General features: G+C 46.2%; 2 protein-coding genes across 9 annotated transcripts in view; one reads left to right on the forward strand and one right to left on the reverse strand.

Moving 5' to 3' along the window:
• Golga1 (golgin A1) overlaps nucleotides 1-11,687 on the forward strand; it is an 86,702-nt gene extending 75,015 nt beyond the window's left edge. For 6 of the 8 annotated variants that reach the window (XM_004662800.2, XM_045131220.1, XM_045131236.1 and 3 more), the window contains 8 exons: nucleotides 429-518; nucleotides 1,131-1,233; nucleotides 1,340-1,503; nucleotides 1,837-1,980; nucleotides 7,244-7,303; nucleotides 7,806-7,976; nucleotides 8,403-8,489; nucleotides 9,507-11,687. In XM_004662800.2, the coding sequence (XP_004662857.2) occupies nucleotides 429-518; nucleotides 1,131-1,233; nucleotides 1,340-1,503; nucleotides 1,837-1,980; nucleotides 7,244-7,303; nucleotides 7,806-7,976; nucleotides 8,403-8,489; nucleotides 9,507-9,587 (900 nt within the window). In that variant the 3' untranslated portion in view covers nucleotides 9,588-11,687. The remainder of the gene's footprint in view (nucleotides 1-428; nucleotides 519-1,130; nucleotides 1,234-1,339; nucleotides 1,504-1,836; nucleotides 1,981-7,243; nucleotides 7,304-7,805; nucleotides 7,977-8,402; nucleotides 8,490-9,506) is intronic. The other 2 variants (XM_012949718.2, XM_012949719.2) reach the window with 1 other exon arrangement.
• Nucleotides 11,688-12,564: 877 nt separating this feature from the next.
• Arpc5l (actin related protein 2/3 complex subunit 5 like) lies at nucleotides 12,565-20,875 on the reverse strand. Its single transcript, XM_004662801.2, has 4 exons — nucleotides 20,649-20,875; nucleotides 16,869-16,941; nucleotides 14,787-14,963; nucleotides 12,565-13,111 (listed from the first exon to the last, which is right to left on the reverse strand). The coding sequence occupies exons 1-4, from the start codon at nucleotides 20,795-20,797 to the stop codon at nucleotides 13,049-13,051; spliced, it is 462 nt and encodes a 153-aa protein (XP_004662858.1). The 5' UTR covers nucleotides 20,798-20,875; the 3' UTR covers nucleotides 12,565-13,048.
• Nucleotides 20,876-22,008: the final 1,133 nt, after the last annotated feature.

Raw genomic sequence — 22,008 nt, forward strand, 5'->3', positions numbered from 1 at the left:
AGGAAGGAGGATTGCTGTGAGTTCAAGGCCAGCCTGGGACTACACAGTGAGTTCCAGGTCATCCTGGTTAAAAGTGAGACCCTACCTTGAACAAAATCAAAAAAAAAAAAAACAAAAAAACACCTCAGTAAGTGCTTCATGATGTTTCCTGTAACTTAGATTTCCCCAGTCACCACATTTTCATATGTCCAAGATACTTCTTGCTGTGTGAATTTTAGTAGACTAGCTCTGGTCACTGGCTGGTGAGCTCAGGACTGCCAGCCCTTGGTGCTGTGTCTGTCCTCAGAGAAGCCAGTGTGGTGGCCAACAAAGCAAGAAGAATGTTAGTTTAGTCTTATAAAGTGTGGCCCCTCTGTTGGGCTTTAGGAAGGATATAGCTAAGAAAATGCAGATTAAGTTCTGGTATCCTACCTGTTTTCTGATTACAGGAAGAGTGGAGCCAAAGAGAAATTATGAGTGTGGCCATGGCTCAAGCCCTGGAGGAGGTGCAAAAACAGAGGGAAGAGTTCCAGCAACAGGTGGGCCTTTTGGCCGGCCACCAAGGTGTGGGCCAAAGCCATGCAGTTCTCCCACAATCCCAGAAACACAGCATCCCCATCTGTCCAGGGCCCCACTGCATGGTACCCTGGAGTTCTATATGGGGCACACTAGGAGAAAAGGATAAAGAAACTCCTTGCCCCATAGGATGCCCTTCCTGAGTATATTTTCTTTTCTTTTTCTTTTTTTTGTTTTGTTTTGTTTTGTTTTGTTTTTGAGGCAAGGTCTTACTCTAGCCCAAGGTAACTTGTAACTCATGGTGATTCTCCTACCCCAGCCCTTGGGAGGCAGAGGTGAGAGGATCGAGTTCGAGGCCACCCTGATACAACATAGTGAATTCCAGGTCAGCCTAGGCTAGAGCGAGATCCTACCTCAAAAAAAAAAAAAAAAAAAAAAAAAGTATAAACCACCATGCCCAGCTTTCTGAGCTTTCATGGCCAGTTATTTTGTTATAGAACATGCACTAAGCAAAGTTCTTAGCCAAGGACCAGTGGGCTCTAATTCTGTGAGGTGGTAAATCACCCAAAATTGGGGTCTCTTGTCTGAGAGGGAATTATGCTGCCAGCCCCCTCTCATGCTGAGTTTCCTACAAGGCTGCTGAGTTGGCAGCCATAGTGGAGGAAAAGGAGCGGAACCTACAAGAGAAGGATGAGGCACTTTTGCAGAAGGAACAGGAGCTTCGCCAGTGGGAGAAAGGTGAGGAGTCCAACCCTGCCCAGCCCGGCATGCTGCCTTGAGACAGCCTGTCAGAGAGCAGTGTGTAGTCACTGATTTGCTCTGCACACTCCCTCTGCCCGCCTAGGTCATGACTCTACCCTGCTGCAGATGCACCAACTGGAGAGTGAGTTGGAGGCACTAAGGAACTGCAGAGCCAAGGAGGCAGCAGCAGCCATGACACGGGAGGACCTGCTAAGGCTGCAGGACCATGAGCCACTAGTGAGTGGCATCTGTAAGCTGCAGCAGGAGGTGTGCGCTTGCTCTATACTGTAGGGTCTTTGCTTTCTGGGGGGGAGGGTTGCTCAGGTGTCTAGGAGGCTTGTGTGTGGGGCCATTCTGTGTGGCTGCACCTGTCAGTGAGCACATGGAACTCCACAGAAGCCACTTGCTCACCCTCTTCTGCCTCCATGTCCTGTTAGGCACAGAATGAAATCTTACATTTAAATGTGATTCCCACCAGCTAGCTGCTTCAGCACATCAGGCTGCAGCTGTGGACCTTGCTAGTTTCCTTTCCCTACACATCTGCAGCTTAGCTTCCACATTACCAGTCCTGAATCTCAACTTGTTGCCACCATCTTGCAGGTCATCTCAAAGGCCATGCAGAACCCTGTGTACCAGCTTCTGGCTGCAGGTGGAACTCCAAATGGTGAGGTTGAGGCCATGGATCTAGGGCAGCTACAGAAGGAAAAGCAGGACTTGGAGCAGCAACTTGTAGAGAAGAATAAGGTGAGGGTCCCCTGCACCCACTAGCAAGCTATCCTCTGTGCCTCTTTTTTAAAGTTTATGTATATATGTACACACATGCCATGGCATGCATGTGGAGGTCAGAAGACAACTTCCTGTGTCTGTGCTCCGCCTTCTTTGAGACATGGGCTTTTACTGCTGCAAACAAACTGTGAGTTTCAGGTTCTTAAGACTCTTGGCTCCCATTGTCATAGGAGTGTTGGGATTATAGATACATGTGCCACTTTGCATATAACTGTACATGGATACTAGGGAATTGAATTCTGGCCAGCAGGATTTGCAAACAAGCACTTTTAGCCACTGAGCCACCCCCTAGCCCTATTTTTTTTAATATACTTTATTTTATTTATTTGAGAGAGAGAGAGAAAAAAAAAGGGGCATGCCGGGGCCTTCAGCCACTGCAAACAAACTCTAGGTGCATGCGCCCCCTTTGGCATCTGGCTTACGTGGGTACTGGGGAATCAAGCCTGGGTTATTAGGCCTCACAAGCAAACACCTTAACTGCTAAGTCATCTCTCCAGCCCTGTTTTGAGGTTCTTTGAAACAGGGTCTCTGTAGCCCAGGCTGGCCTTAAACTCACTGTATAGCCCAAATTGGCCTCAAACGTGTAATAAACCTCTTGCCTTAACCTGCCAGGCTGGGATAATGGGTGTGAGCCAACACATCTGGCTCTGAATATTGTATGTATGTATGTATGTGTGTGTGTATTTATTTATTTGCAAGAAAGAGGCAGATAGAGAGAAATAGGCACACCAGGGCCTCTAGCCACTGCAAATAACTTCAGGTGCATATGACACCTTGTGCATCTGGCTTACATGGGTTCTGGGGAATCAAACCAGGGTCCCTAAGCTTTGTAGACAAGTGGCTTTACCACTGAATCATCTCTCCAGCCCCTGAAATGTTGTCTTTATCATTTTCCCCCAGCCTGCTGACTGTATCATTTTTTAAAATATTTTATTTATTTTACTTATTTGAGAGAGAGACAGAAAAAGAGGCAGATAAAGGGAGGGAGATAGGGTGTACCAGGGCCTTCAGCCACTACAAATGAATTCCAGATGCATGCACCATCTTGTGCAACTGGCTTACATGGGTCCTGGGGAATCGAACCTGGGTCCTTTGGGTTCGCAGGCAGACACCTTAGCCCTAAACCATCTCTCCAGCCCCTTTTTTTAAAGCAAGAGTGTGAAGCTGGGCATGGTGGTACACACCTCTAATCCCAGCACTTGGGAGGCAGAGGTAGGAGGATTGCCAAGAGTTCAAGACCACCCTGAGACTACATAGTGAATTCTAGGTCAGCTTGAGCTAGTGAGACCCTGCCTTGGAAACCAAAAACAAACAAACAGACAAAAACTGTGTTTGTGTGAGAGAGAATTGGCATGCCAGAGCCTCTAACTACTACAGTTGAACTCCATATGCACATGTGCGACCTTGTGCTTGTGTCACCTTGTGCGTCTGGCTTATGTTGGACCTGAAAAGTCTAACATGAGTCCTTAGGCTTCGCATGCAAGCACCTTAACCATTAAGCCATCTCTTCAGCCCAGCAGTATTTTGTGTATATTAGGGACTTAATCAACCATTATTAGATGAGTTAGTAAATGAGCATAAAACCAAGTATGATAAGATAAAATTCCACATGCTTTTAGAGGTATGTTCAGTTTCATGGTTAATCTAGAGAGTCAAAGTTGAAACAACACAGTGTAATTTTTGTTTTCAAGGTAGGGTCTCAGATTTATAACTGGAAATGGAATGCTTTCTTTTTAAAAGTAATTATGATATTTTTCTTTGATAGCCTACCAAAATTCAATAAATGGTGGTTTCTTAAAGAGTTAGTTTAGTATACAGTATAAAACCTTAACACTGGACTAGAGATAGAGTTTAGTACCCAAATTTCTTTTTTTTTTTTCTTTTCTTTTTTTTCCTTTTCAAGGTAGGGCCTTACTCTAGCCCTGGCTGACCTGAAACCACTGTAGTACCAGGCTGTCCCAGTCACAGCTATGTTCCTACCTGTCTCCTGAGTGCTGGGATTAAAAGCATGCACCACAATGCCTGGCTAATGTGGTGTTTCATACACTTGGGTATGTTACTAGTGGTTAACAGGAGTCTCATTCCTTAGAAAAACACCACTGGGCCCCTCAGCTGGGAAAGCAAACCTTAGTCAGCACTGTTAATAACTAGAAACCTAACTGGGCAGGGTAGTATACACCTGTAATCTCAGTACTGAGAGTCTGGGACAAGAGGATTGGTATGAGTTCAAGGCCAGCATTAGCTACGTTGCAAGGCGCTGTACCCAGATAAAGCCAGATGCACAAATGGTGCATGTATCTGGACTTTGTTTGCAGTGACTGGATATTCATGTCTGTCTCTCTTCTATCTGCTTGCAAATAAATAAATAAACTTTTAAAAAACAAGTTCTAGGACTGAAAAGCCAGGCATGGTGGCACACACTTTTAATCCCAGCACTAATCCTACTTCCGGGGTAAAAAAAAATCTAGGACTGGAAAGGTGGTTTAGCAGTTAAGGCACTTGCCTGTGAAGCCTAAGGACCCAGGTTTGATTCCCCAGTACCCACGTAAGCCAGATGTACAAAGTGGCAGATGCATCTGGAGTTCATTTGCAGTGGCTGGAAGCCTTGAGACGCCCATTCTCATCTTCCTCTTCATTCCTCTCTCAAATAAATAAAACATTAAAAAAAAATTCTTAACTCCTTGAAGGACATGGATTAGAAATTCACATGAAGCTGGGCATGGTGACACATGCCTTTAATCCCAGAGTAGTAGGAGGATCCTTGTGAGTTCAAGGCCACCCTAAGACTGCTGAGTGAATTCTAAGTCAGCCTGGGCTGCACTGAGACCCTACCTTGAGAAAAAATATTCACATGAAACCTCCTTTTGATGTTACACTTGTGAGACTTTGTTTTCTGCCTTTTTTTTTTCTTTTTTGAGGTAGGGTCTCACTGTAGCCCAGACTAATATGAAATTCACTATGTAGTCTCAGGCTGACCTCAAACTCACAGTGATCCTCCTACCTTTGCCTCCCTACTGCTGGGGTTAAAGGCATGCACTACCACACCTGGCAGTTGTGAGACTTTGCAGGCATTTAAAACTGTCCTTGCATGAAATTCCCAGCATGTAATAAATAAATAAATAAACTGCTATGTTGTGATTATAATTTTTGTGTGTGTTTATTTGAGGCAGAGTCTCACACTAGCACACTCTATAGCCCAGGCTGGCCTCAGACTCCCAGTGATCCTCCTATCCCAACCTCCCAGTGTTGCTACTAATAGTATAAACTTTGATTATAAACTTTTTTAATTTTTTAAAATATTTTCATTTATTTACTTGAGAGAGCAAAAGCATGTATGGGTGCACCAGGGCCTTCTGCTACTGTGAAGAAACTCCAGACACATGTACCACTTTGTGCATCTAGCTCTTCATGAGTACTACAGAATTGAACACAGGCTAGCATGCTTTTGCAAGTAAGCACTTTTTTTTTTTTTTCCCTGAGGTAGAGTTTCACTCTAGTCAAGGCTGATCTGGAATTCACTATGTAGTCTCGGGGTAGCCTCGAATTCATGGCAATCCTTCTTCCTCTGCCTCCCAAGTGCTGGAATTAAAGGTGTGCACCACCAAGCCCGGCTTAGTAAGCATCTTTTTCTTTTTCTTTTTTTTTTTTTTTTTTTTGAGATAATGTCTCGCTCTAGTCAAAGCTGACCTGGAATTCACTATGTAGTCTCAGGGTGGCCTTGAACTCACAACGATCCACCTACCTCTGCTTCCCAAGTGCTAGGATTAAAGGCATGTGCCACCACGCCCGGCAGTAAGCACATTTTAACTGCTGAGCCATCTCCCTGGTCACTGATAAACTTTTTAATTGGGGAAAGAGGACTGGAATAATGGCTTAGCAGTTAAGGTGCTTGCCTGCCAAACCTAAGAACCCAGGTTCAATTCTCCAGAACCCACATATGCTAGATACACATGGTAGCCATGTGTCTAGGGTTCATTTGCAGTGGCTAGAAGCCCTGGTGTGCCCATTCTCTCTCCCTCTCTCTCTCAAATAAATTAACAATATTTTTAATTTAATAATAAAAATATTTTAAATTAAAATTATTTTTTAAAAAATTGGTAAATAGCCAGGTGTGGTGGCACACACCTTAATCCTAGCACTTGGGAGGCAGAGGTAGGAGGATTGCCATGAGTTCAAGGCTATCCTGAGACTAGAGTGAATTCCACGTCAGCTTGTGCTACAGCAAAAAAACCAATAAATAAATAAATAAATGGGGGGCTGGAGGGATGGCTTAGTGATTAAGGCCTACAAAGCCAAAGGACCCAGGTTTGATTCCCCAGGACCACGTTAGCCAGATGCACAGGGTGTGCACACGTCTGGAGTTCATTTGCAGTGGCTGGAGACCCTGGCGCACCCTTTCTTTTTCTGTCAAATAATAAATAAAAATAAAATTTTTTTTAATTTTTTTTTAATTTTTATTTATTTATTTGAGAGCGACAGACACAGAGAGAAAGACAGATAGAGGGAGAGAGAGAATGGGCGCGCCAGGGCTTCCAGCCTCTGCAAACGAACTCCAGATGCGTGCGCCCCTTGTGCATCTGGCTAACATGGGACCTGGGGAACCGAGCCTTGAACCGGGGTCCTTAGGCTTCACAGGCAAACGCTTAACCACTAAGCCATCTCTCCAGCCCTTAAATTTTTTTTAATTGAGGAAAGAGATCAGTATTTCTAGTGTATAATGGAATGTAATAAATTACATTTGTTTATAATGTTAAACTCACTAAATTTTTTTAATATGAAACCCACTGTTGGTGGGTTGTACACTGCCCAGAGTAACATTGTAGATTTTTATGATGTCTGAAACCAATGTTGAGTGTGTGCTACTTGGGAATCATATCAAATAAATGGAATTTAGGACAGAATATATTATGCAGCCATTCCCAGCAGCACTGTCGCAATGATGACCACTGCAAGCAGGCACAAGGACCTAGCCCAGAGTTGCCAGAATGCCTGGGGCATTCATGTCCTATAAGAGAGAACATGCTAATATAGCCTCTGTGGGGCCAGGGAAAGCAAGGTTATGTGGAGAGCAGCTGTAGGAGGGAGAGAAGCCCATGATGAGCTCAAACCTCTTGGGAGGGCCTCTCAGAGCCCTCTAACAGGTGTTGAGGAGACCTGTGGGATGGCTCTGAAGATGAAATGTGCCTCTAATGACTGGCTTTGGGGGTGGGCTTTACCTCAGATCCTAAAACAGATGCAGCAGAGGATGGTGGAACTCAAGAAGACTCTGCAAAAGGAGCTGGTGAGTACCTGCCCTGTGTCCTTTAGGAACAATCCCAGTTCACCCCACTCTCATGTCTTTCCTTGCTCTCTGGTCCTCCCTGGGTCTCTGGCTGCTGGTGGTGTTCCCCTAGTTTATTGCAGGGGCTCTTGGAGCAGTCAGGTGTGGGCTTGTGGGGCCTGCTATCTCTGTACCTGCCTGCATTCTTACCTGAAAGCAGAGCTCACTCACTCTGAAAGTCATGCAGTAGTATTGGTACAGTGTGTGTGACAAGTGCTTGGCCTGACTTAGGATGAGGGCCACACTGCTGTCCACACTCACTGTCCTGGAGACTTGGCATCCTGGCCAGGCACTGTCCTCTCAGTCACCAACCTCACCTGGAGGAGCTAAGTCTTCCTTAGGTTCTGGTACACCCTTTCAGTTGGGGCCCTTTTGAGAACAACTGACAGCTGGGCCATGAAATCCTGTGATTTTATACCTACCTTGAGGGGTTCATTGTGTTATCTTTCCCATTGATTTTCAGAAAATCAGACCTGACAGTGAGCTTTTTGAAGTCCGGGAGAAGCCAGGCCCCGAGATGCCAAACATAGCCCCTTCTGTCACCAATAATGCTGACCTGACTGATGCCCGCGAGATCAACTTCGAATACCTTAAACATGTTGTTTTAAAATTCATGTCCTGCAGAGAATCTGAGGTAAAGGGCTTGTGAGCTGCCCTGGGTATTGAACCCAGTTCTGTGGAGCTAGTCCTGTATGGGCTGCCGTCAGGCCTACTGCCTTCTTACTCCCCTTCATTCATCCCATGTGAACACATGGACACGAACATTCCAGGAACTGGTTCCTGGGGAGTTGTGGGTCCCCTTTCTAAAACCTAGCTTGGTTGATGAGGCCAGAGTGTGGGAACAGTCTACCCAACACTGCTACATCCTATTGAAGAGCAGAGAAGCTGCTGAGGATATCCTCTTGGCCCTGCCAGTCCCCAAAGTAAAAACTAGATTAGAAGGCATAAGTTGTCTTAGTCTTTGTGAACCAAGGCAAACAGGAAATGCTGCCATGTAGCTTCCCAACTTCCTGCTCACTTCCCCACCAAGGTCCATTGCAGCAGAGCTTATTTGTTTCAGGCTTTTCATCTTATAAAAGCTGTGTCAGTGTTGCTAAACTTTTCAGAAGAGGAAGAGAACATGCTAAGAGAAACTCTGGAATACAAGGTAAGGTTCCTGGCCTGCTGATTCAGCCACCAGACAGGGCAGTCAGTCATGCAGGATAGGCACAGAGACCAACACAGCTATGTCACCAACTTAGCTGCTACAGACAATAAACTCGATTACAGTTCTAAGGACATTCCTTCTGCCCATTGTGCTGTACTTAACCAACAGACTTTATATTCTTAACAGCATTTTCATTGATACCACCTTCATCAACAGCCAGATCTGGCCTGGCACCTAAACTTACAAATGTTTATTTCTGGGCTGGAGAAAGGAGTGGCTCAACGGTTGAGCACTTACCTAACACATGTAAGGCCCAGCACTAGAGAAACAAAATTTTCAGGGCTGAGGAGATAGCTCAGTGATTAGAAGCTCTTCCTTGTAAAGCCTGCCAGCCAAGGGCTCAATTCCCCAGCCACCCAAATAAAGCTGGAGCATTCATTTGCCATAGCTCTCTCTTTAAATGAAAGAAAAGAGGCAGATAGAATGGGCACACCAGGGCCTCCAGCTGCAGATGAAATCCAGAAGCCTGCACCACCTTGTGCATCTGGCTTGTGTAGGTACTAGGGAATCAAACCTGAGTCCTTGGGCTTTGCAAACAAGCACTTTAACCACTAAACTATTACTCCACCCCACCCCCCAAATTTTAAATTTCCAAAGTAGCCAAGCATGGTGGCACATGCCTTTAATCCCAGTACTTGGGCAGTAGAGGTAGGGATCGCTGGGAGCTTGAGGCCAGCCTGAGACTGTATATTGAGTTCCAGGTCAGCCCGGGCTAGACTGAGACCCTACCTCAAAAAGAAAAAGTCCAAAGCACATACAAAAATGCTATAATAGGAGTTCCACTGTGTTGTTCTAGACTAAATCTCTTTCTCATTTCCTTTCCCTACTTACCCTCCAAACTGGTTGGTTACTTACTAGAAGCCCCTGGAAGGCAGGGTCTATGTGGCTCAGGGGTTGAGAGAGGCTGTTTTTGTACCTAGCCTGCTCTCAGTTTAGACTTTTCTGTTTCAAACACAGATGTCATGGTTTGGATCCAAACCAGCACCCAAGGGCAGCATCCGGCCATCCATCTCCAATCCTCGAATACCATGGTCCTAGAAGCAACCACTCAAGGATGGAGCCCCATGAGGTGATACTTTCTGTGGAAAGAACACTGACACACCAGACTGGATGGGTTTTTAATCACTGTAACTGCAGTATTTTGTACAAGCATCAAAACATTGTTTACAAGACTTAAGGCCCACCTCCCTACTGGCAGACATGAGCCTCAGGAGGGGACCAATCCTGTCATTCTGGTCACCAAACAGGAGAGTCCTGGCACTAACCAGATTTTCACAGTGCTGCTAATATCCCAGCTCTGCCCAGCTGCACCTGAATCCTCTAATTTTTAATGTGAGCACTTAAGACTAAAGGGATTGGCATGTCAGGCAACAACTCATCGTGTGGGGGTGCCATGATCCTGGAGGTGAGCACAGCCAACTCAAGTATGGTCTCTCATAGTCCTCTTCCATCATTGCGTTTGGGTTCAGATAAGTTAGAAGAGACTAGTCCTTCCTCTCAAGATGTTCATTTCACCTAGTTTCTAAAATCACCTAGATCCTGAGATGTGTACCTCTCTAACGTTCCTAGGTCCAGTGTGGATTAGTGAGGAATATGCAGCTTTCTGACATCATCTCCATTTTACTTAAGAAAACTAGCAAACAGACAAAAAGATCTTAAATATATAACCAAATACACTCAATTGCCTTTTTAATGAATGTACTTGTCTTGGATGGGTTGCTGGTAAACCATTTTAAACTATTTTTTATAACTAAAGTTCTTCACTATTATAAATGTTTCCTGTATTATAAAATCCATTTAATTGGTGTTCTTAGACAAAAGTCAGAGCATCAAGAGGAAAATATTTCTAACACTGGGATTCCTATCCCTATAATTTTGCCAGCCTCCTGTGGCACCTGCTCTTGAAGCAGTGGTGGAGTTTCACTTGCTTTGCTCTTATCACACTACCATGGAGCAAATGCTAATCACTTTTTCTACAACCTGCTGAATTCAACAAAAGCAGCATCTGCTCATTCTTCCCCAGCCTTGACCATAACACTGGAGGTAGTCTGCCTGGTATGGAGCTGCTCTCTCCCCCTCACCTGCCCTCGGTTAGACACTATATCCATTACGTGGCATCCAGACAGCCCCAAGCTGGCTGCCATACTTGATAGCACACATGCCACATGCCTCTGGTTGTAGTGAATTTAAAAACTTGTGTTCATTTTTACACTTTTTCTGGATAAGCCACATCTAGTTTAAAGGAAAACTGTTTATTGATTTATAGTTTAACGGAAGTTTCACTGGTAAATAAAAGACTGAATTAATAACATGCTTCTAAATTCATTACCAATTATATATGTACTGTTTCTCAATTGTACTTAAGATAAATATATATGTGTGTACATACATGTCTCTCAGAAGTACAAATATTTGCAGTTTACTTTCTAAATCTCCATGACATCCTAATCCAGGATGGCATCACTGGGTTGCAGCTCAGGCTCTGCCTCCTAATGAACTATTCTTGTCACCTACCTCCTCATGTGCCTCTTCCTTGCACATGTTCCCTTTAGAATGCCACTTCTCATTTAGTGGGAACATGAAACCAGAATCCGTTTTCTGTGACTTTGATGAGGAAAAGGTATCTTCTCCACAGTGTAAGATTTCCTCCTGTCCCAGGTAAAAACCCCAGAGGACTGAGTAGTCCATGGCTCACCGAGACAGCTGCACCCCTCCCTGCAGAAGCTCCTCCAGCCCTTGAGCTGCCTCCACACACACACCACCACCACCACACACACACCACACACACACACACACACACACACGTGGGATGTGAGGTGTGGCTTTGGGGCCCATTAACCTACTCATTGTACTCATTTAGGGAGGAATTCCTCTGGTTGGGCTTTGCTGCATGTTGAGTTTCCTTCAGCATTGAGAGGAAAGAGTGGAATAGATATTGCAAGTGACTTAATGCACTTTCACTTGTATAAAATTTTCTGTGATTAAGAGACATTATATATATAGCCCTTTATATGAACACTGGATCTTGATCTCACTCCCGATGTTGTAAATAGGGACTGTATTATTTAAAAACTACTGTAGAAAATTTATTTGTGGTGCAATACTCTTTCTGATTAAAGCTTTTCAATCTAGATGCAACTATGGTGGGTCTTGATAAATTATTTTACTTTCTAATCTAGTGTATAATGTCTTGAAATAGTTCAAGGGTTACAAATGTTTGTCTACAGAGCATCCCCAGATTGGGTCGGAGTGAATAAACACAATTTAATGAAGCCTGGTCTCACCTCTCAAGTATCATGGTGATTCTGCAGAGGAGTGAGAGAAGGTGGAATTTAGCACACTTTCATCCCAGTCTATAATCCAAGGCCTGCAGAACCCAAAGAGCCTCAGGAATATGAAAGGGAGTCTATGTCTACCAGAATACAAGCTGCAATTACATGTGCCGAGAAGGAAAGAAAAGCATCTCAGCTCTGAAGGGACTCAATGTTAGTGTTAGGAGCATCTGTTCAATATTAATGTTATAGAGAAGCTTTGCTTTCATGTCTGTTGATTTGACTACATGTACTGGTTTTTAGTTCTTTAAAGACATTTTGTCAAGGCATAATAAAGTGACTCCTGCAACACAGCAGACTCTGCACCAGGAGATAGTGACCAGGGACAGCTGAGGCCCATGCTCAAAAGATTCCAACTGTAATCACACAAATGGATGATGTTTGAAGCCTTGATCAATCAAATATTTGGCACTTTATTAAATTAAATAAGCTCAAAAATTACATACAAATTAAAGGATTAAGAAACAAACAGTACTCAGCAAAATGCCTTTCCACAGCAGCCCACAGTACTGTAGCCAAGGCCTGCACACTGCTGTGGTGGCAAGAGGGCCTGTGGACTGCCATGCTCATGCCCCGGGACATGTGTAACCATTCCACGTCAGCTTTTGCAAACTACCAGACTCTCATTCAGTACCATCCCATTCTTTACCAATTTTTACAAATAGGAAACACACTGCAATGAATATACTAAGAAGCCAAGAGCTTTATTGATGCAGCAGGCACTTTACAATGAGCCCAAGAGAGCCTGTCTTCTCTGGAAAGACAGGCTGTCTGTACAAACTCTCGGGTGTTTTTCCCACTTCAAAAACCAAGCTCTACCTTCCACCACAGCCCTTGGATCTGCATCTGCCCAAAAAGTCCCTCCCCATTCTAAACAGCCAGTGCACACAGATACACCTGACGGACACTTGCCAGTCACTCTGTGGACAGTCAAGTATCAGTTCTACATTACTTTGTAGACAAAGACAGAGACTCAGATCCTGCAAAGGGTTTAGGAAACAAGACAATTCTCCCTCCACCTTGTAAATAAAATACATTTCAGCAGATATGTGTCCTGAAATAATTAGTTGGGAGTTCCTAGGAAGATAGTCCATTGTCAGTCCCTTCTTCGTCAGCCTGGATATCCAAAATTCTTCTCAAGGTAACATGAGTCTTTTTTTTTTTTTTTTAAACAGTCTTTCTTGCTGTAAGAACTCTTATAATGGAGCCTAGTCCTCCCACAGCTAAGGCCTGTGAGGACAGGAAAAGGAAACATGTCATGAGTCCTAGAGATCATACACTCCCAGACCTAAATCCCACCATGTCACAGATCTTCTGAGAAAGACCATGTTTAAGGAATACAGACCCGTGCTAGGGCCACAGTCTCCAAAACTGTCAATTCTTGATAGTAGAGCTGGCTTGGGGACCACTTGTGGCAAAGCCCACATTTCCTCAAAGCAAGCTCATTGCTTCCAGCCCACCAACACTGGTGTAGGCACAGAAATGCACAGCAGCCCCATACAAAGAGCTGCATGCTGGCATCAAGTCACCTCAGGAGAATGAGAGACTGATGACATACCATGGAAGGTTGCTCGCTTCATGACTGCCATAGCCACCAGCAACTTCTGCATCCCAGAAAAGGGAAGTCTGAAAAGGTTCAGCATACTCACCAGCAGCAGGGACAAAGGCCATAGCCCAGCACTAGGCTGCTTTGGAGACTGGCCTACTAATAAGAGAAGCACTCTTTAACACTCAACACTAGGCTAGAGGCGGCCCAGTGGTACAGCCCTTGCCTGGCACGCACAAGGCCCTGGAGTCAATCCTCAGTACTAAAAAACAAATCAACTAACCATAAAGGAAAAAAAAAAGTCACTGTCTGGGAATGTAGTTTAGTGGTGGAGCACTTGCCTGACATGTGTGAGGACCCCCAATGCAGAGCCTTTGGGAAGAGTGGTGTGCTAGTTACAGGCTGCTCTATGGACACAAAGCTGGTCCTTGCTCCCATACCCCCTTTTTTTGGGGGGGGGTTTCAAGGTAAGGTCTCACTCTAGCCCAGGCTGACCTGGAATTCACTATGGAGTCTCAGGGTGGCCTCAAACTCATGGCAATCCTCCTACCTCTGCCTCCCGAGTGCTGGAATTAAAGGCATGCTCCACCACGCCTGGCTTTCCCATACCCTTCTTATAAAAGGCAGACATAGCCTTTTCTGCTTTAGGTCACAATAACTGACTGTCACAGTTTCTATGCACTGTTCCTTTTGGCATGGTGAGACTGTATTCCTACAATCGCTCCAACCTTCTCTACTCTACTCTAGCAGTTCTCTTCCTCGGTGCAAAAAAAGCATCATGAAGCCCTAACCAAACCCCTTGCCTCACCACACCACCTGCGCCCATGTTGTGCCAAGCCTAAATCCTCAGCTCAGTATCAATCATGACTACCAGTCAGAGATCCTTCCCATTCTAAGCGGAAAGATGTCCAGGCTTAGGTATGCCTTTGTTTCTTTGTTTTCTGTTTTCCAAGGTAAGGTCTCACACTATGTCAGGCTGACCTGGAATTCACTATGTAGTCTCAGGGCAGCCTCAAACTCTCACTGATCCTCCTACCTCTGCCGTCCCAAGTGCTGGGATTAAAAATAAAATGTGCACCATGCCCGGCATTCTTTTTTTTTTTTGGTTTTACTTAGGTAGGGCCTCAAGCTGGCCCAGGCTGACCTGAATTTCACTCTGTGTTCTCAGGGTGGCCTCAAGCTCAGGGCGATCCTCCTACCTCTGCCTCCCAAGTGCTAGGATTAAAGGTGTGTGCCACCACGCCCAGCTTCCAGCATTATTAAAAACCTATCAGACTATCCTGTTTGTTTTTAAAATCTGGCCTGCTGGTCTGAACCCTGAGGTGTCATGGGTGGCTGCAGGTCAGTGTGGTCACATACCTTTTCATGCCACTGAAGTAACATTGCACTGCTATTTTCTGTGGGTTTCTCAAACCCTTTGTAAATGTACTTCATTAACAAGTCGATGCCGTTTCTGTCCAGTGACTGCACAGCCTGTTCAATCTCACTGCTCTTAAAGTTTGTGAGCACTTTCAGCACCACACCCTGGGCTCGCTCCTAGAGAAATAAAGAGGAGGAGGGCTAAGAGCTGCAGTCCCGGCACCATGTTCCCAGCATACGCACAGGCACACCAAACCAAGTGAATCAAACACACCAGAAACACTATCAATTTTTCATCCCTCTAGGATGGTTAAATAAAGAGGGTAAAACACTTTTATTGCTTTAAGTTTCATTATATCCCTTACTTATGTGCGTAAATTATTCCACTTATTTTAGGGTCATAAGTAGCGTAGGCTGGCCCCAAATTAACTATGTAGCTGAGAAACACCTTGAACTTTCTGATTCTCCTGCCACCACCACCTGAATGCTGAGATTGCAGGCATTTGTTACCACACCCAATTTCAAAGTGTCACTACTTTTTTTTTTAAGATTTTTATTTACTTGCAAGCAGATAATGAAAGAGGGAATGGGCGCACCAGGACCTCCTGCTGCTACAAACTCACTCCAGATGCATGTTCCACTTTGTGCATCTGGCTTTATGAAGATACTGGGGGAATTGAACCTGGGTCATCAAGCTTTGCAAGCAAGCACCTTTAACCACTGAACATCCTCTCCAGCCCATTTATTAATTTACTTTTATTTTTTTGAGGTAAGGTCTCACTCTAGCCCAGACTGACCTGGCATTCACTCTGTAGTCCCGGGCTGGCCTCAAAATTCAGTGATCTTCCCACCTCTGCTTCCCTAGTGCTGGGGTCAAAGGCATGCACCACCACACCCCATAAGTGTCACTACTTTTGATGAAACCAGCAAGTCCTTAGACTCCCCAGATTCCAAGGCTGCCCTGCTACCCATCGCACCAAGGGCAATCCTTCAGTCACAGAACCACAGAGGCAGAGGTGAGTTTATTTGGCTGCAGCTCTTGCTGTGTCCACAGCTAGTCTAAGAAGCCAATGTGCTCTACCTCTGCCAAAATGCAGCCTCTGTCACAAAAAGCCAGAATCTTAGCTTTAGGGAGACCCCCTTCTTTGTAGACTATCAGATTCAGTGATGGAGTAAGCCTTCCTTTATCTTTTTGTTGTTGTTTTTATTTTTCAAGGTAGGGTTTCTCTCTAGCCCAGGCTGACCTGGAATCCACTATGTAGTCTCAGGGTGGCCACCACCATGCCCAGCTTTCCTTTATCTTTTTACCTAGGTGTTAAAAGGTCAGGAATCCAAAAGGCACCTAAAATCTTTATCTTGGTAAGACTACTCAATAGCCAATGAAAGTATAACCAGTGATCAGCTCCAATATAATCAGTAAGGGCTGGCCAGACTACCTACCCACCATACCATGGGTAAAAGAATTTCTTTGGGGGGGGGCTGGAGAGATGGCTCAGCAGTTAAGGCATTTGCCTGCAAAGCCTAAGGAACCAGGTTCAATTCCCCAGTATCCATGTAAAGCCAGACGCACTAGGTGGTGTATTTGTTTGTAGTGGCTGGAGGTCCTGAAATACCCAGTCATATTCTCTCTCCAATGAATAAATATTTTAAAAAAAAGAAAAAGAAAAAAATAAAGTTCGTTCTTTGAAGCTGGGTGTGGTGGCACACACCTTTAATCCCAGCACTCAGGAGGCAGAGGTAGGAGAGTTCAAGGCCACCCTGAGACTACATAGTGAATTCCAGGTCAGCCTCAGCTACAGTGAGACCTTACCTCGAAAAACAAAGTTCTTTGGGAAGCTTCTATGGACAGCTTTGGGGGCTAGCTTAGCTTATTGGTAGTGAGGATGTGGAATATACATGAGGCCCCAGGTCCCATCCCCGGCCTCCCACACACAACTTTGATATCAGAGGAGCCCCAACATCTAGGAAATACCAGGCTTCAGTGCCAGCTCACTCTCAGAGGCAGGAGTGAAGCAGTCCCAACAGCTGGGGAGATAACCATGGCCCTGGCCTGACAGCACCCAGGAAGAGCTGCAGCTTTACCTTTACAGCTTGATTCTTGGTGTTGATTGGAGAGTTCCTCAAGGCCGCATGGAATGCCCGAAGCATGTCCCCTGTGCATCAAGGCCACAGCCAGTTAAGGATGGCTAGACTCAAGCATGTGTATACTCATTAATGAACTCACTGCATAAATAGCTCAAGAGCAGAGTCAAAGGGATCTTACCCTTACCACCCACCAAAGCATGCCAACCTCTTCCAGGCAAACATAACCTATTTGTAGCCTGGAGCTTTCCTGAGGGGTGGGGGGATAGAGTATCTCTGCCAACCTGCATGCCCTTCCTTCCATCTCTCTCTGAAGCTTTTCCTTCTCAAAGCCACTCTCCTTTAATGGGGAACTTGTGGTACAATCTGGCTAACCTTGCTGGCACCTGTTCTGTGCTGAGCACTGCACCTACTACCTTACTGGCTCCACAAGGCACCCATGCATGCCACCTTAAGTCATCCCCATCCTCTCAATCTGAAAGGCAAGGATGAAGACAAATAGGCTTAACTCTTCACCCAGGGCCTGTTATCAAACTACTAAAGAAATCAAGATATGTTAAAATATCTCAGGTCAATGAGGTCTTAACTTCAAAAACCTTTTGCACACCCTCACAAACATTACAATCTTACCACCACACTCTGCTGAGTTCTGAACAACCAGCTCACAAAAGAAAATTACAATCTAGGTTAGGTCCCCAAAGTGACACCTATTTTAAACTGAATTACATCAGCCAACTTTCATTTCCTCATGTTAAACACTGGCTTCAGCCAAAACGTTTCAAAAATAGAACAAGAAATGGCTCTACCCAATCAGGTCCTTACTCCTGTTCACGACAACAATACCTGTGTGTGAACAGTCAGCCTCTGGTGCAAACCTGAATTTCCTGGCATGGATGCCATCTTGAGGGAGAACATCTATGCTGCCAGGCAAGCCACTCAACCCCAGCCATGTGATTGGCTCTGACCCACCTTGCACAGTGAAGAGACAGCCCACCTCCCTTATTTGCATCTTTGGAATTGCTTTTCCCCAACCAATGAAGGGTGGTCCTGATATCAGCCAATGATAACTTCTGCCTCTAAATTTGGTATCCCAAAGGAATAGGCAGGGTCCCAAAGGCCTAACAGCACAAGTAGGCTAGTACAACCTAGGATAATGAGCAAACACAATCATTCAGAAGATGGATGGGGAGGGGAAGGATGACATAACTAGTTTATGAGGGCAAAAAGAGTCATTGTTTTAGTTAGATCCGCAAAGCACCCATCTATCAAGCAAGCTCTGTAGCCACTGGTAAGGACCACCAGCTGCTAGGAAGAAAACTAAGTACGGAAGGCATCCTTGTATACAGTATTTATGAAGCTGGCCTCCATACCTGGCTGGCTTTCAGCTCTTTCAGCAAATAGGCTATGATGACTTGAGATCCCACTACACTATTCTCAACCACATCACTAAAACTATTTTAGCCCAGATGAGTCTTTATGTGCATACTTCCTGGTCCTCTAATCGCTTGTTTCCAGTAACACTCCCAATTTTTGACAATCAAAATATCTGCAAGCATTGCCAGATTTCCCAGGTGATTGAAAGTATAGAATCAGTGAAAACAATGCTCTAGAGAGATTTTCCACTCCAAGAACCAGAAGTTGCTTAATTGTAGGGGGAAAAAAAGGAGCTACAGCAATACTTTAGAAATGGGGGGGGCAGGGGGAAGCTGCAACAAGGTCTCAGATCCTGAGCCAGTCCTTTAACATGTCATTTCATTCCAAAACCTTTCTGCAACAAGAACCTTTATCTCCACTTTAGAGACAGTAAAACCAAGGCTCTAGTACGGGAAATGACCTGGCTAAGGTTAGAAAGTTAGGCTGGCCTTCAAACTCAAGCTTTCTCTACCATCTGTTGTTAGACCTCAAACTCAAGCTGCTTGTCTGGAACACCTACTGTGTGCTCGGCTGTTCCTGTGCAAGTGTTGAGACCAATATGGCCACCTTCCATTAAGAAGAGAATGTGAAGGTTGAGTTTATGACCTATGCAAGGTTAGAGCAGATTAGCTAGAGCCTATTTATGTGGCTGCACAGCTCAAGATCTTTCTACTTCCTGTGCCCTTCCACCATGACACAATTCCCAGTATAGCCCTAAAACTGTCTCCTCTCAACCTCCCCAACATCTTTCCCTGTTCCTCTCTCAGCCTCGTAAAGGGGTTCTGTAGTATAAATGCAAAAAGTCCAACACATGGCACATGGTAATCACATATTAGTTCCATCTTCCTCCATACCAGGGCATCTGTCAGGATTTCAGGTTGCATCTGCTAACTAACTCTTTCCCCAATCCCAAGAGGTACTTCCTCCATGGTAACAAGGCTTCTTACATTGCCATTAGTGTAGAAACCACCACCGCCTGCATGTGCTAGGCCAAAGCCTCTATGTCGCCTCAAGAAACTATGACCACCCAAGGCCTTGTGGAGACATGACCTTCAACAAGTCACAAAAGCAACAAGAGCAAGACAAGCAGCTGACCATGACCAGGCCTTGGTCTTCTGGTCTGTGGAATTGGGAGTCTAACCAAAGCCTGACCCTGGAACCCATGAGCCAAGCCCTGCACCAGCCTAGAAAAACAATAATCCCCTCCAGGGGTCCCTTCTCACGGCCCCATTTCACCAGTAAGGTGAGTGAGTGACCTGGATGGGACAGGAAATACAAGTTTGAATCTCCACCTCTGAAAACAAATTCCGGTTCCAACAGAGTCTGAAGGGATTTTGTTTTAAAGACACAGTGCAGGAGCACTGCAGAACTCCTCCCAAAAGCAGTGGGCCTGACTTCCCAAGCTGAGTCAACTGATTAAAACACCCAGAACCTGATTTATATACAGCAAGAGCCTCCAACCCTGCTCTGGCAAGTGCGGGGGAGGGGTACATGCTTCCTGTAACACCATTTGAATAAAGAAAATTCTTCCTGTGAGAATAAGTCAGTTTCCTGTGCTCACACTGTTAAGAGACTAAGCCAGCTGTGACAATCGCCTCTATTTTTATTCTTCTACATGGTTGTTTTCTGTGGCCCACAAGGGCAGTCATTTCCAGTCTTGGGTCTGAGCTTTCACACTTGGCCCTGAAGTTTTTCTTAGCTCTAAAATACTAGCTCTTTCGAGTGCTTCCTGAACAAAGCGGTTACTGGGGGAGCCACAACTCACTTGTTGAATGTGGATGAGACCACCAAAGGTCCACGCAAAACCTCACGTGCTCAGAGGAGAGAGAGTAGGTTTAAAAGGTGGCATTTAAAGCAACTCTGGAGTAGGAGGCACACAATCTCACACCTCAGGACAGGCTTAAGGCTGCAGCCTTAACCACCCCCAACCCTGGTCTTTTCTTCCCCGCAGCCGTCCACCCACGCTGTGTAGTAACTGGGCCCCAAACGGCCAGGAAGACAGACCTAATAGAGGGCTGTGCCCTCAGCGACCCTAGGTGCTTAACTACTCCGCCCCTCCCGCCGACCAGCCCCGGTGACTGGCCCGATTTTCTGCAAGAGTGATGGGAGCCCCGGGGATGCGGAGGGGGGCGGCGCGGAGGAGTGAGAGGCCTCCCGGCTGGAGGTGCACCGAGCCCGCCCACCAAGGTCCAAGGGCCACATCTCCGGGGAGGAAAGCGCCGCAGACTAGGGACGAGGGAACGCGGCCCGAGGGGAGCTGAATGGGATGGAGTTGGAAAAACGGTAGGGAGGGCAAAGGACCGTGGATGAGAATGTGGGGAAGCCAAGCAAGAACGAGGGCCCGGCCGCCGCTCCGGGGAAGGATATTGCCGCAGAAGTCCGTCCACCTCGCTAGGATCCGGGCCTGGCTCTCCCGCAGCCGCCGCCGCCTCCTCCTGCTCGTCCACGAATTTGTTCTCGTCAAACTCGTCGATGTCCACCCGGCGGAAGCGCGACGACAATGTGTTGCGGGCCATGGCGGGAGCTCGGCGCCCGCTCAGCCGGCTCCGCTCCGCTCCGCACCGGCTCCGGCTCGGGGGCGGGAAGCGGCCGTCGGGCACCTCCTCCCCCTCCTCCGCGCGCAGCCGCCGCACCCGCCCACTTCCGGCACGCGCCGGAACCGGAAGTTCCTGGTGGGCGGAACTACTTGGAAGCGTTCCTAGGCGGGTGTAAGATCCTTCGAGACCGAGTGTAGTGGCTTCCCTAGCTTTCAAGCGCGTCCATTTTGGTCGGGCATGTGTTTTCTTGGGTGGGAAGTGAAGGCCGTAGGCGCGTGGACTTGGAGCGCTGTGCGCCCTGACTGTGCCAATTCCCGGCTTCTGCCTCGGAGGAGGCCGTAGCCTCCAGAGCTGATCGCTGACAGCCTGCAGACCGGGAGCCTTGACCAGGTTACACTGAGTCAGAATAGGTGGCATTTGCCTGGTACATAGGTAGGGTCTCACTCTAGCCCAGGCTGGCCTGGGATTTACTATGTAGTCTCAGGGTGGCCTCGAACTCACAGCGATCCTTCTGCCTCTGCCTCCCGAGTGCTGGGATTAAAGGCGTGCGCCATCATGGCCAGCGCAGAAATGACTCTTGTTTTTCTTTTGTCTTTTTTATTTTTTTCGATAGGGTCTCACTCTAGTCCCAGGTTGGCCTCGAACTTACAGTGATCCTCCCACCTCAGCCTCGGAGTGCTGAGATTAAATGTTCACCAGGTTGGAGAGATGGCTTAGCAGTTAAGGCGCTTGCATGCAGAGCCTAAGGACCCAGGTTCACTTCCCCAGTACCCATGTAAGCCAGATGCACAAGGTGACACATGCGTCTGGAGTTCATTTGCAGTGGTTAGAAGCTCTGGCATGGCCATCCTCTTGCTCTGTAATGAAACACAAAATCTATTAAAAATATTTTTATAGCGGGGCATGATGGTGCATGCCTTTAATCCCAGCACTCAAAAAGAGGTAGGGAAGATTGCCATGAGTTCAAGGCCATCCTGAGAATCCAGAGTAAATTCCAGGGCAGCCTAAGCTAGAATGAGTCCCTATCTCAAAAATATATTTTTTTGTTTGTTTGAGAGAGAGAGAGAATGGAAATGCCAGGGCCTCACCACTGCCAATGAATTCTGGATGTGTGCACCGACTTTGCAAACAAGTGCCTTTAATTGCTGAGCCATCTACTCGGCCCTTGTTTTTTCAAGGCAGGGTCTTAC

The sequence above is a fragment of the Jaculus jaculus genome, chromosome 1 (genome assembly GCF_020740685.1).
Source record: "Jaculus jaculus isolate mJacJac1 chromosome 1, mJacJac1.mat.Y.cur, whole genome shotgun sequence".
In the NCBI taxonomy this organism is placed as follows: Eukaryota; Metazoa; Chordata; class Mammalia; order Rodentia; family Dipodidae; genus Jaculus; species Jaculus jaculus.

Excerpts from the sequence above, each read along its gene's own strand:
- Arpc5l (XM_004662801.2), bottom strand. The coding sequence starts at position 20,797 with ATGGCCCGCAACACATTGTCGTCGCGCTTCCGCCGGGTGGACATCGAC. Across the intron at positions 16,942-20,648 it reads GTGGACGGACTTCTGCGGCA|AGGGGACATGCTTCGGGCAT; the intron begins ATATCCTTCCCC and ends GCCTTGATGCAC. Across the intron at positions 13,112-14,786 it reads TACTTCAGTGGCATGAAAAG|GCCTTAGCTGTGGGAGGACT; the intron begins GTATGTGACCAC and ends CTGTCCTCACAG.